The sequence below is a fragment of the Quercus suber genome, unplaced genomic scaffold, assembly GCF_002906115.3.
Source record: "Quercus suber isolate HL8 unplaced genomic scaffold, Cork oak 2.0 scaffold_36, whole genome shotgun sequence".
NCBI lineage: Eukaryota > Viridiplantae > Streptophyta > Magnoliopsida > Fagales > Fagaceae > Quercus > Quercus suber.
Genome location: NW_027069501.1, coordinates 498,822 through 512,002, shown reverse-complemented (window position 1 = coordinate 512,002; position 13,181 = coordinate 498,822). Strand labels below are relative to the sequence as shown.

The 13,181-nt window shown below is 39.4% G+C and overlaps 1 protein-coding gene across 2 annotated transcripts; it reads left to right on the top strand.

The window, feature by feature from the left end:
• Positions 1–10,058: 10,058 nt before the first annotated feature.
• On the top strand, positions 10,059–13,181 carry LOC112034546 (F-box/kelch-repeat protein At3g61590). Of its 2 annotated transcripts, XM_065770782.1 has the most exons (3): positions 10,059–10,411; positions 10,649–10,764; positions 11,756–13,181. In XM_065770782.1, exon 3 carries the CDS (start codon positions 11,782–11,784, stop codon positions 12,994–12,996), a length of 1,215 nt encoding a protein of 404 aa, XP_065626854.1. In that variant the 5' UTR covers positions 10,059–10,411; positions 10,649–10,764; positions 11,756–11,781; the 3' UTR covers positions 12,997–13,181. The 2 variants fall into 2 exon arrangements, with proteins under 2 accessions (XP_065626854.1, XP_023923125.1); XM_024067357.2 differs by lacking the exon at positions 10,649–10,764.

The following is a 13,181-nucleotide window of genomic DNA, read 5'->3' as shown; positions in this document are numbered from 1 at the left end:
TCTTTAGTTGAGGGGGCGCAAATGACCAGAGGGAGGACCTCAAACGGGAGCGTGCTTGGCGCTACCAGGCCACCACGACGCTGAAGAATTTTGAGGCTGACCTCGCCAAGGCCCGAGAGGCTTTGACGGCAGTGACCAGGGAGCGGGACAATGCTCTGTCCGGTCTTGAGGTGCCCAGACTCAGGCTAATGAGCAGCGAGGTGCCTGGGCCAGGCAGAGGAGCAGTTGCGGATCGCGAGGGATCTAGTCGCGTCTGCAGCTAAGGCGACAAAGGCCGAGGAGTCCAGAGGGGGCCGAATGGGCCAGAGACCAGCCTCTGCGGGCTAAGACGAGGCTGACCACGGCAGGGAGTTGGCTGAGCGTGCCAAGGAGGAGGCTGAGTCCGCAGCCTATGCTGATGGGATGGCTTCGGTAGAGCCGCCTACAAGGTCAAGTCCGGGGTGTGTAGGCGGTATTGTTCCTAGGTCTGGGCTGAGGCCCTCAAGCAAGCTGAGGTGGAGGCCACGTCCACCTATGGAAGGCAGAGAACGTGTACTACCCCCCCGCTATCCGCGAGGCCGTCCCTGAGGACCCTGCAGTTGGAGAGATTGCTGAAGAGGTGCGGCAGCTGAACTGGGGAGCATTTGGGTGAGGAGGCGCCCAAGAGATAGTGGAGATCCCTTCCGATGATCCAGCCCCCACCACTGAGGAAGCAGCCGCTCTCGCCGTACCCCCGCAGGCTGTCCCCTTAGGCCAGGGCTCGGAGGGTCAGGGGTTGCCACTGTCCAGCCTGAGCAAAGGGAGTAGACTCCCCGGCATCTCGGCTCGTCCTACTTTCACGTTGTCATTTTATTTTGTTATACTTCCCCTCTATGTACTATGGCTCTTGCCATGCAATNGGGGAGCATTTGGGTGAGGAGGCGCCCAAGAGATAGTGGAGATCCCTTCCGATGATCCAGCCCCCACCACTGAGGAAGCAGCCGCTCTCGCCGTACCCCCGCAGGCTGTCCCCTTAGGCCAGGGCTCGGAGGGTCAGGGGTTGCCACTGTCCAGCCTGAGCAAAGGGAGTAGACTCCCCGGCATCTCGGCTCGTCCTACTTTCACGTTGTCATTTTTTTGTTATACTTCCCCTCTATGTACTATGGCTCTTGCCATGCAATTTTTACGAACTCATTATTGTAATGCGAATTTGATTTCCCTTTATTTGAATTGCTTACTTGTGCACACGCTGCCTGCTTTTTCCTTTTCCCTTAGATCTGTATGACTTTAGCTTGAATTGTATGTCGGCCAGTTGGGCCAGTAACGATGATAAGGAGAGAGAACGTATGCATGGGCAACTCTTTTGCGTCTCAAGGGCCAGGCGGGGCTTGATCCTTTCCAAACTTGGGATATTTTGTAGTTAGTCTCCCTACAGGTCTGAGTCCGAGGACCACGCGATGCCTCTGTCTGTTTGGCACCCTGGTCTGATTTTTGTGGTTAGTTCCCATAGGCCTGAGTCCGAGGACCATGTATTGCCCTAGTTCTGTCTAACGCTTTCATTTCTCTGTAAGTATCTAGTTTTCCTATAGGTTTGAGTTCGAGGACCATGCAATACCTTAATTCTGTCTAGTACCCAGGTGTAAAGGAACGAGTAGTTTCCCATAGGCCTGAGTCCGAGGACCATGCAGTGCCTTGGTTCTGTCTAACGCTTTCATTTCTCTGTAAGTATCTAGTTTCCCTATAGGTTGAGTCCGAAGACCATGCAATACCTTGGTTCTATCTAGTACCCAGGTGTAAAGGAACGAGTAGTTTCTCCATAGGCCTGAGTCCGAGGACCATGCAGTGCCTTGGTTCTGTCTAACGCTTTCATTTCTCTGTAAGTATCTAGTTTTCTCATAGGTTTGAGTCCGAAGACCATGCAATACCTTGGTTCTATCTAGTACCCAGGTGTAGATAAGCGAGTAGTTTCTCCATAGGCCTGAGTCCGAGGACCATGCAGTGCCTTGGTTCTGTCTAACGCTTTCATTTCTCTGTAAGTATCTAGTTTCCCCATAGGTTTGAGCCCGAAGACATGCAATACCTTGGTTCATCTAGTACCCAAGTGTAGAGGAGCGAGTAGTTTCTCCATAGGCCAGAGTCCGAGGACCATGCAGTGCCTTGGTTCTGTCTAACGCTTTCATTTCTCTGTAAGTATCTAGTTTCCCCATAGGTTTGAGTCCGAAGACCATGCAATACCTTGGTTCTATCTAGTACCCAGGTGTAGAGGAGCGAGTAGTTTCCCCGTAGGCCTGAGTCTGAGGACCATGCAGTGCCTTGGTTCTGTCTAACGCTTTCATTTCTCTGTAAGTATCTAGTTTCCCCATAGGTTTGAGTCCGAAGACCATGCAATACCTTGGTTCTGTCTAGTACCCAGGTGTAGAGGAGCGAGTAGTTTCCCCATAGGCCTGAGTCCGAGGACCATGCAGTGCCTTGGTTCTGTCTAACGCTTTCATTTCTCTGTAAGTATCTAGTTTCCCCATAGGTTTGAGTCCGAAAACCATGCAATACCTTGGTTCTGTCTAGTACCTAGGTGTAGAGGAGCGAGTAGTTTCCCCATAGGCCTGAGTCCGAGGACCATGCAGTGCCTTGGTTCTGTCTAACGCTTTCATTTCTCTGTAAGTATCTAGTTTCCCCATAGGTTTGAGTCCGAAGACCATACTATACCTTGGTTCTGTCTAGTACCCAGGTGTAGAGGAGCGAGTAGTTTCCCCATAAGCCTGAGTCCGAGGACCATGCAGTGCCTTGGTTCTGTCTAACGCTTTCATTTCTCTGTAAGTATCTAGTTTCCCCATAGGTTTGAGTCCGAAGACCATGCAATACCTTGGTTTTGTCTAGTACAGGTGTAGAGGAGCGAGTAGTTTCCCCATAGGCCTGAGTCCGAGGACCATGCAGTGCCTTGGTTCTGTCTAACGCTTTCATTTCTCTGTAAGTATCTAGTTTCCCCATAGGTTTGAATCCGAAGACCATGCAATACCTTGGTTCTGTCTAGTACCCAGGTGTAGAGGAGCGAGTAGTTTCTCCATAGGCCTGAGTCCGAGGACCATGCAGTGCCTTGGTTCTGTCTAACGCTTTCATTTATCTGTAAGTAGGGGTTTGTCTTCAGACCGCTTTACTGGAGACGATTCCTCCTTCGGTCGGATTAGGATCTTACACGTGGCGTTGATCTCGCGTCCAGCTCGAGCCCCTATCTTTTTTATTTACGAAGCGTCCCTTGGCCATTCGTATTCCGCGCTTGACGTTTCGGTGCGCGAGACGCGCCTTCATTAATGTCCTCGTGAATTAGCACAAATCCAACGGTCTACGGTCCCCTTGGAATTTGGTGGCCTCATTATTAGCCCTGCTGGTAACTCTCTTTTCGAATTCTGCGTGGATTAATTCTCAACAACCTCCACCCTCTATATAAGGCTTTCTGGGGAGATGGTTTCTCCATACTCCATGAACTTTCCAACGCAAACAGAAAAACACACTCCTTCAGCTCCCCCAGCCTCTTTAATAACCCCGCCGAAATTGTGACCGAAGTTAGTAGATATGGGGCGGTTTTGGGCGGGTGTGAGGACATCCATGCCAAGAGTCGTTGTGGCCGCAGCCCCCACTGGGCTTCCGGTGCGGCAGAGTCTAGGCGTAACCCCGATGGCGCCATGCACGATGGCCCGGAGGGATGTCGTTGAAGTACCTAATGTCTCTCCTTGGAGCGCACCCTGACGGAGGAGACGTGCGAACTCATGTCATAGCCGGTGCCCGAGTGTTGCCGTCTCCGACGACCAACGCTCGTGAGGAGTGGAGAGAATCAAGGGAACATCACGGGGAAGGCGTCTCGGTGCCCCTGCATCTGCTCCTCGCTTTGTTCAAGCTCCGCCGCACCGAGAAAGGAGTTGTTGGTGGCCTTGAAACAAGCTGGCCCTCCCCCTTCCCTGCTTTTATTGTCAAGTTCTCCCATTCTCTTGACGCCAATAAAGCACGGGTTGACACTTCCCTCTAGCTAGTTTTAGGACGGGTCTACCTGGGCCTCTGATTGTAGAACTAACTGGTAGGAATAGTTCTAAAACACGCCTGCCTGAGTCTCTGATTGTAATCTGTAACTTTGCTTTTTATGAAATAATATCAAGCTTTCTTTCTTTTCTGTTGAATCTCCGTCTCGAACTTTTATCTTTCTACAGTGTTTTTTTTTTTTTTTTTTTTTTTTGCATCACCACTAATCTTTCATAGAACGATTACTTAGAACCGTCGCCTGTTGCGTCGACCGGCGCGCTAATCCTCCCCACAGACGGCGCCAATTGTAGGGTCTGTTTTTGTAGCCCTCACCCAAAGGATATGGGTCAAAGACCCAATGAACCCAGAACAATGAATTTGTAGAGAGTGGGTCGAAAGTTTAGGCGCTGGCCCGGCGTTCACGAAGCATGAACTCCTTTCTCTTTTATTGAAAAATACTTAGAACAGTTTACAACTTGGGGATGCTCCTCAGCCCATGGCCGAGGAGAATTTTCTCCCGCTCCACCCCTCAAAAAAGACCTCTCAGGCCTCCCTTTACATTTTGCTCACATTTCTTATATATCTCCATCTTCTTCCTCCTGTTGATCATCTATTGGCCTTCCTCCTGACAGCTTATCCCATCAAAGGTCATCTCCGTGCTCAAGTGGTTCACCCTGATCGATGTCGCCCTGGCAAGGAGTTACATCCCCATTAATGCGGCCAGAGGGGTTAGGTGAACGTATTCAATGCTGAGGTGACGGTTCGCCCAGAGCTTGCCCTTCTCCGTACCGAGGTCTCGGACGACCGAGGATAGGGTCACCCTCGGACCCATCGTGCGTCCTCGGCGTGGGCCATTTGGGCTTGGGTTGAAGTGGGCCTCGGCTAATCGATTTTCTGGCCCCACAAATATAATAGTTTGACATATTTTTATTATTTATTTATAATTTTCTACAATTATTGAAATGAGCTGTTATGATTAATGCATAAAAATAATATTAATGATAATTAATATTCCTATAATTATATAAAAACTAGTATGTAACCCATGCTACCGCATAGGAATGAATATATTATTAATCATGAGTTTATTCATGTTTAAAATGCTCAGTTAAGTCTAAATCCATATTACTAACCATAAAATTTTATTAACAAAACTTAGCAGTGTCTATATATATATATATATATAGACACTGGATATTCTTTCCATGTGCTAAATATTGTTTTCAATAAGGTCACACCAAATAGGTTGAAAGCCATCTTCGTGCAATATTGATATCTGCAAGAGAAGTTAATCATCAAGAAAGGACCAAAGTATTTCAAAAAATGTTAATATTGACTCAATGTATGCGCATACACACAAACCCATCACTATATCAATTAAGAAAATCAAAACTAAATGGAAATATTACACAGAAAGATGAACCTTGGTGACGATTTTTATCCAAAAGATCCATTCATGCTTTTGAATCTTCAATCTCTATTGATGATTGAAATTTTCGTAGCTTAAAAAATTTAAAATTAAAAAAAAAAAAAAAAAACCCTTAGAGTTGTACTCATTTGTAGTTTTACGATGAGTCATTTTGTAACATGATGGGCATTCGTGTGAAGAAAAACCTTTTGAAGTACATGGCTGATAAAAGAAATTCTCTCAAATCTCTTTTTATAGAGAGATGGATTTGTGCGTGTTTTTATACATCCTTTATAGTTGTATAATCACGAAGCAAGTCCAATAGATTTAGATTGGTACTGCCGATTCCCAAAGCATGAGTGTTTAATGTGTTATTAATTTCATCTCATCTCATTACCAAGTCCAATGAATTTTAATTGGAATTCAATTTTTCCAAGTGGTGCATCTCTTGTAATATTCTTTCATTTTTTATTTTTAATTAATTTTTTGAAATTTATTTTCAATTCCCATGGCCACTTTCCATATTCGGCTTCCTATTATAGTTCCCTAGGCACTTTGAAATTTGAACCAAGAGAACAATGAACTTATATAAAAATAAATAAAAACAATGAATCAAAGTAATGGTTCTCTCGAAAACAACCACAAATCATATTATACTCTTCTGATTATTTTCTTTGTACACGTGTATAGTAAAATTGGACTCTAATTTCAATTGAACAATTGGAATGACACATGGCACAAAATTGAAACTCTAATTTGGAATTCTATTTGAGTTTCTCTCTGCTTCACATATTATTATATATATAGATTTGTGTATGCTAAATAAATAATCACACCACTACCTAATATGAATTAGGATGTTTTTAGAGTTTTAAGCATAGCTTTGTCATAGAATTTCTAAAATTTTATCCATCCATTTTAATTGAATTTTACCAAGTTATCAAACATTTAAATAAAGGTTAGATGCCAAAATACTCTTCCAACCCGTGAAAATCTTACAAGGAGGAGAATTCTTGAGGATGATACCTGTGAGTTATGTAAAAGAGCTCTTGAGTCTGGTTTACATGCTTTATGGGAATGTGGTGTAGCTCAAGATATCTGGGCTAGTAGCTCAATCCATTTACATAAATGCGCTCAAGATGTGTTGGGATTATTTGAAGACTTGTTGAGGCGCTTGTCTACAGTTGAGTTTGAATTGTTTATAATCTAAGCATGGTTTATTTGAAACCAGAGGAATATAGTTATTCATGGAGGGAAATTAAAGGAACCAGGATGGCTAAATAAAAGATCAAGGGATTATTTGGAAGAATTTCACCAAGCACAAGACCAGATGATCATTCCAGATACGAATGTGAGTGTAAATGTATGGGATCTCTAGCATCGGTATTCAAGTTGAACTTTGATGCTGCAATTTTCTTGGATTCAAACAGCTCAGGATTTGGTGCAATAACCTAGAATGAGAAGGGAGAAGTGATGGCAGCTATATCAGCTAAGGCTCCACCTATGGGAGATAGTGAAGAGGTTGAAATTTTAGCATGTAGAAAAGTTTTGGAGTTTGATATTAATGCAGGTTTTTCAAAATTGGTTATTGAGGGCAACAATGCCAATGTCATGGGTTCAATCACTTCTACTAGTGTAAATTAGTCTCAGTTAGGCTATATTATTAAGGACATTCAAAGTCTTGCTCATAGGCTTAGTTGGATGAGTGCTAGTTATGTAAAATGAGGTGCAAATAGTGTGGCCTATTCTTTGGCTAAGTATGCTAGGAATATCACTGAGGATATGTACTAGATGGAGGACTCTCCTCTGCTAGCTTAGGATACTATGATTCATGTAAAATTATTAGGTACTTCCAGAGTACCATAAATGCCTATTTTCTCTTTTCACATGAATGATGGGTCCCACTATGAATTTAATTAGTGGGACCCACCATTCATGTGAGAGGGGAGAGTACACATTTATGATATTCCGAGAGTACACAATAATTTCCCATGATTCATTATCTATTCATTGAATGGCAGTTGATTTTGTTTTCAAAAAAAAAAAAAAAGGGTTAGATGCCAACAGCCTTGTAACTTAATTGGCTCATTCTAATGCACTATATATATATATATATATATAAGGTTAGTTATTGATTCTCAAATAATAATAATAATAATAATAATAAATACAGGTTGGCTATATTTAATGTGGTACCCATTTAAATTATTGTTGAAGTTATACAATGCAATAGATTCGTTTCCTATTAAAGAAATCCAAGATAAATTACCTAAAACTTTAAGATTTTAAGAGCATTCCAATAAATAAATAAATAAAATATTTTTCACAATCAAAAAGTTACTTTATTTATTTAACATTATTACTTTAAAAATACACCTTACATCTTATATTCACTTACCACTATTTTAAAATTTTTTTTTTCAATTTTATTTTACATTACCACTTTAACCATACATTCTACGTCTCATGCTCTATTCCTTTTGTAAGATTAAAACAATCCCGTTGGAATAAAATTATAGAGTTTTAAGATATAAATGTTGCTACAATGACATTTATTTTTAGGCGTTAATTATAGCAAAATACAAAAATATTAATAGTAATAGAGCATTGGTTGTGGAAGTATTTTAAGCATTTGGTGATACATTAAAAGGCAAATAGATAAAAATTTAAAGTAAAACATCAGATAAAAATGTTCTAAAAGAGTCGCTCAAGAGGAGTAATTTTTAGGTACTTTTGGAGCATTGTAAATGGTGCTTCGAGGGAGCATCATTTTTTCACTATACTCTGGGAGTATTCAAGTATTTTCCCTTGAGAGTATGAGCTTAGCTAGTCCATTTGCTACTAATTTATGAGCATTAAAACAATATTATGTACACAACAAAATTCACAATTTTTTTCACAACTTATTTTATAGTTTTTTTTTTTTTTTTTAAAGGTAGTTACAAATATTGCTCTCCTTGCAGCTTGAATTTTTTTCTCCCCTAAAATTCCAATCACTTTTGTGCATAGAAATACCAATTTAATTGCAAGACTGTGGCAACTTATTAATAGTTATACTTTGTGAGTATACAACATCACTTTCTTGGAATTATCATTTTATATTATTTTTGTTGTACATCAATTACCTAGACAGTTATGAAAAATATTAGTATAAAATTTGGTCTGTCTTTAGTCTTTACAAAATCAAGTCATGCATGCGGAGTCTTTTGGCTGAATATTGTTAAATTTAGAATTTATTTGCGTTATGAGTACTGTTCCAACTTATTTGGAAAAATGAGGAGAGAGAGAGAATTTCGGCAACACCGTTGCCGAAATTCCAACAAAAGTATGAGAGAGAAAGAGAAAAAGTGGGAGAGAGAAAATGTTGAATTTTAACAATAGTATTACCAAAATTCCTGCTGCCCAAAACGCTGACCGGGAAGCAATTGTGGCAATGGCATTGCCGAAATAGGGGGGAAAAATTGTGCCTTTGTGGCAATGCCATTGCCGAAAATGGGAGGGAAAAAAGAAAAAAAAAAGAAAAGAAAAGGTGGTTGCCGAAATCCGGGAGAAATTAAAAAATATATATATATATAATGTGCCACGCACACAATATTTTTACAATATTTTCATAACAAATCACAGGTAATTAGTTATTATTAGTTCAAATTTAAATTTAACATTGAGATTACTTTTTTAATCCAACAATAATAATCAGTAACAATCTATCACTTAGAATTTGTTATAAAAATGTTGTAAAAATTGTGTGCAATAATCATTTCTCGAAAAAAAAAAGTGTAATGGCTTTGTGGCAATGCCATTGCCGAAAATGTGGGGAAAAAAATTGTAACACCTTTTATTTTTCCCACATTTTCGGCAATGGCATTGCCACAAAGCCATTACATAAGTGTAATGGCTTTGTGGCAATGCCATTGCCGAAAATGTGGGGAAAAAAATTGTAACACCTTTTATTTTTCCCACATTTTCGGCAATGGCATTGCCACAAAGCCATTACACTTTTTTTTTTGTTTTTTGAGAAATTATAATTACACAAAATTTTTACAACAAATTCTAAGTGACAGGTTGTTACTGATTATAATTGTTAGATTAAAAAAATAATCTCAGTGTTAAATATAAATTTGAACTAATAATAACTAATTATCTATGATTTGATGTGAAAATATTGTAAAAATATTGTGTGCGTAGCACATTATATATATATATATACATATTTTTAATTTCTCCCAGATTTTGGCAACCACCTTTTTTTTTTTCCCTCCCATTTTCGGCAATGGCATTGCCATAATAGGCACAAATTTTTTTCTCACCTATTTCGGTAATGCCATTGCCACAATTGCTTCTCAGTCAGCGTTTTGGACAGCAAGAATTTCGGTAATACCATTGCCGAAATTCAACATTTTCTTTCTCCCACTTTTTCTCTTTCTCTCTCATACTTTTGTTGGAATTTCGGCAACTCCCTCTCTCTCCTCATTTTCCCAAATAAGTTGAAATAATGCCCATAACACAAATAAATGGATTCAGTAATATTCAGCCAAAAGACTCCACGCATGGGCTCTTAAAAAATAAAAATTTTAAAAGTAAATTAAAAAAAAAGAAAAGAAAAGAAAAGAATTAAAAAAGAACCACCCTCTGTACAAAAAACGCTCTCCCTAGTCCTATTTCGGTATTTCCTACTTCACTCTCTGCCTGTCGTTTTTGTCTATATCATAAAAGAAGCCAAAAGGCGAAGAAGAAAACACACACTTAACTCACTCACATAGCTTACACCCTCTCTCTCTTCTGCTTATCACCCAAAATCTAGAGAACCCCATTTTTTATTTCTCTGCCATTTGAAGATAATTTTTCCTATGCATAGCCAGTTCCATTTCCTCTCATTTTTCTTTAATGCTTTATGGCAATAGTGGGTTACTCTTTATTAAATACTGTCAAGAAACTTATTTTTCTTGATTTATGTTTCATGGCTGTTAAATCTGGGGTCTTTGTCCAAATCTAGTCATACCCATTTGGTTAGTGACAGTCAAGGAAGTTTCAGACAAGGTATATTATTCATGGGTTTTATGTTTATTCTTAAACTGGTTTATTTTTTTCCCCCTTTTTATTTTTTTGTTTCTTTGATATATTTTCTGTGATTTTCACTGATCTGTCTGTGTGTTATTGGCTTAGTTATTCAAGTTATTGCTTTTTTTGTTATGTGGGGTTTTGATAATTGATTGATAGGTCTCTGTGGTCCAATCCTTTGTCTACCTAACTTTATTTTAATATTTCAAATCATAGATCTTTATGAGGGTTTGATATTAAGAGTACTGTGAAAGTGAGAGAGAACATAAAAGAAAGAAAGAAAGAAAGAAAGAAAAAAAAACCCTTGTTCTTCGATTGGCAGACCCATTGTGGTAAGAAATTTGCTTTAGAATGTTCCTTTCTATATCATTTTATTGCTTTGTCTTTCAATGCTTTTCCTGTATTTTTGGTGACAAATCAGTGGTTTGCATTTTTGGCTTTTGTTGTTCCTAAACGGTTTTTAATTGTAGTTTTTATTTCCCAGACATGTATGTTTTGCTGACTTTCCTTTATATGATATTTTGCTTTCTGGGGTTGTGATCTCATTTTTGGCTGCTCAGTTGTTTCAATTTGTTATTATTTATTTATCTTTTCTGGGTATGCCTGTAATCTCATATGTAATTAATTAGTTGTGATGTTATTTTCTCCTGGTCATGATTCTTAATTATTTTGTCAGCATATCTGAAAATTTTGTTATATTGAATTCTCTTTTATTTCTCATCATTTCTTACTTGATTCCTTGTATTTGTTTACTTGGAATGTTGTAAATAATTATAACAATTTATTGTCATTTGTTCTTCACATTGAAGGCATTGAGAGGTTTATATTCTCTCAATTATATATAAGGGGGAGTCCTAGCTCTTGTGTTGTATAGATAAATTCCTTGTCATGGCTTAGGGAGACCTGTTAATCTTAAACACATGGAAGGTGAATGAAATTTGGTTGCAAATAGTAGTACTTAGATTCTGTTATAGAACTTCGACTATTTAATTTGAAAGTTGATTTTTTGTTATGTTAAGCCCATTGATGAGTTTATTCATCTTTCAAATTTATAAATCTTATCCTCTAAACAGGAAAGAGGGAACAGGGTTTTGAAGAATTAACCTGACACTAGTATTTGCTTGCATAGGCTTCTTGTTAATATGATAAATCTCTATTTTTCTTCTTTTAATTATTATTGTTCTCCTCATTTTGTGACATGACATTGATTTTGCATGCTGTTTCCTTTTAATAATCTCTTAATGTGTTTCTTGTTTAGTGGCAAGAAGAGGCTCTGATTAATTTTCCTATGTAACATAATTTTATTTATTTTTCTTGAGGTAGGTTATTACTCTTAACGCTGCTTGGTCATGGACGGAGAATCATCATGGATCAACCATTGCCTTGATGAAACAGTCAGAGAGTTTGGGGAGTTTGATTCATTCTCCGAACTTAATGATGAAGGCAACACAGAAGCTACTGCAGTTTCTGTGGATTTGATCCTCCCTGATGACCTTTTGGAACGGATCCTAGCCTATCTCCCCATTGCAAGCATATTCAGAGCAGGTTCTGTGTGTAAAAGATGGCATGAGATTGTTAGCTCAAACAGGTTTTTATGGAACTTTTCACATGTCCTTACACAAAAACCATGGTATTTTATGTTTACAAGCTGTGATGAATCAACCAGTTATGCTTATGATCCCACCCTTCGGAAGTGGTATGGCTTTGAACTCCCTGACATCAAGCCAGATTGTTTCATTGCTTCATCGTGTGGATTGGTTGGCTTCATGGACAATGACAGCAGAAGTGAGCTATATGTGTGCAACCCAATAACCAAACGCTTCAGGAAGCTTGTGGAGCCCCCAGGATTGAAATTTTCTGATTACAGTGCACTTGCAATCTCAGTGGACAGGATATCACATGTTTATACCATCACAGTAGTGAAATCTAAGCAAGTCCCTGGAAATTTTTTCCAATGGGATATCGCAATTCATATTTATGATTCAGAAACAAGGATGTGGACAACCCCTTTGACAGAGGTTTTCGGTGGATGGAGAGGTGGTGATGAAAGTGTGATCTGTGATGGGGTTTTGTACTTTTTGATTTATTCAACTGGGAATGGTGCACCAGAAAATCGTCATGGCCTAATTGCATATAATCTCTCTAGCCGTTTTTCCCACAGTTTGTTGAATAGGAGTTTTATTCCAGTACCTTGTCCTCTTACATGTGGCCGTCTGATGAACCTAAAGGGGAAGCTGGTGATGGTGGGAGGAATTGGGAAACAAGATCGAGCTGACATAATCAAGGGGATTGGCATCTGGCTTCTAAATGGTAGGGAGTGGCAAGAGATAGCACGTATGCCTCATAAATATTTTCAAGGGTTTGGGGAGTTTGATGATGTTTTTGCTAGCAGTGGTACGGATGATCTCATATACATCCAAAGCTACGGAGCTCCAGCACTTCTTGTCTTTGATATGAACCAGAAGCAATGGAGATGGTCACTGAAGTGCCCCGTGACAAAGAGGTTCCCACTTCAGCTGTTTTCTGGATTTTGCTTTGAACCCAGGCTTGAAATTGCTCCCTAATTCGTTTCTCTTTGGAATTATGTGGTGGTATTGATGAATTTGCCTTACATTCCCATGGCTTTCTTTTGTTTCCATTTGCAATTATATTTGGTTATTATGAAATGTGTGTTCTGAAAAGTTTATACAAAATGTAAATGCAGATAAATCTGCTCCATTCACGATTATGGGAAATATCATTCTTTGCA

What these genes read in the sequence shown, in the direction of transcription:
- LOC112034546 (XM_024067357.2), top strand. Translation starts at nt 11,782, where the DNA reads ATGGACGGAGAATCATCATGGATCAACCATTGCCTTGATGAAACAGTC.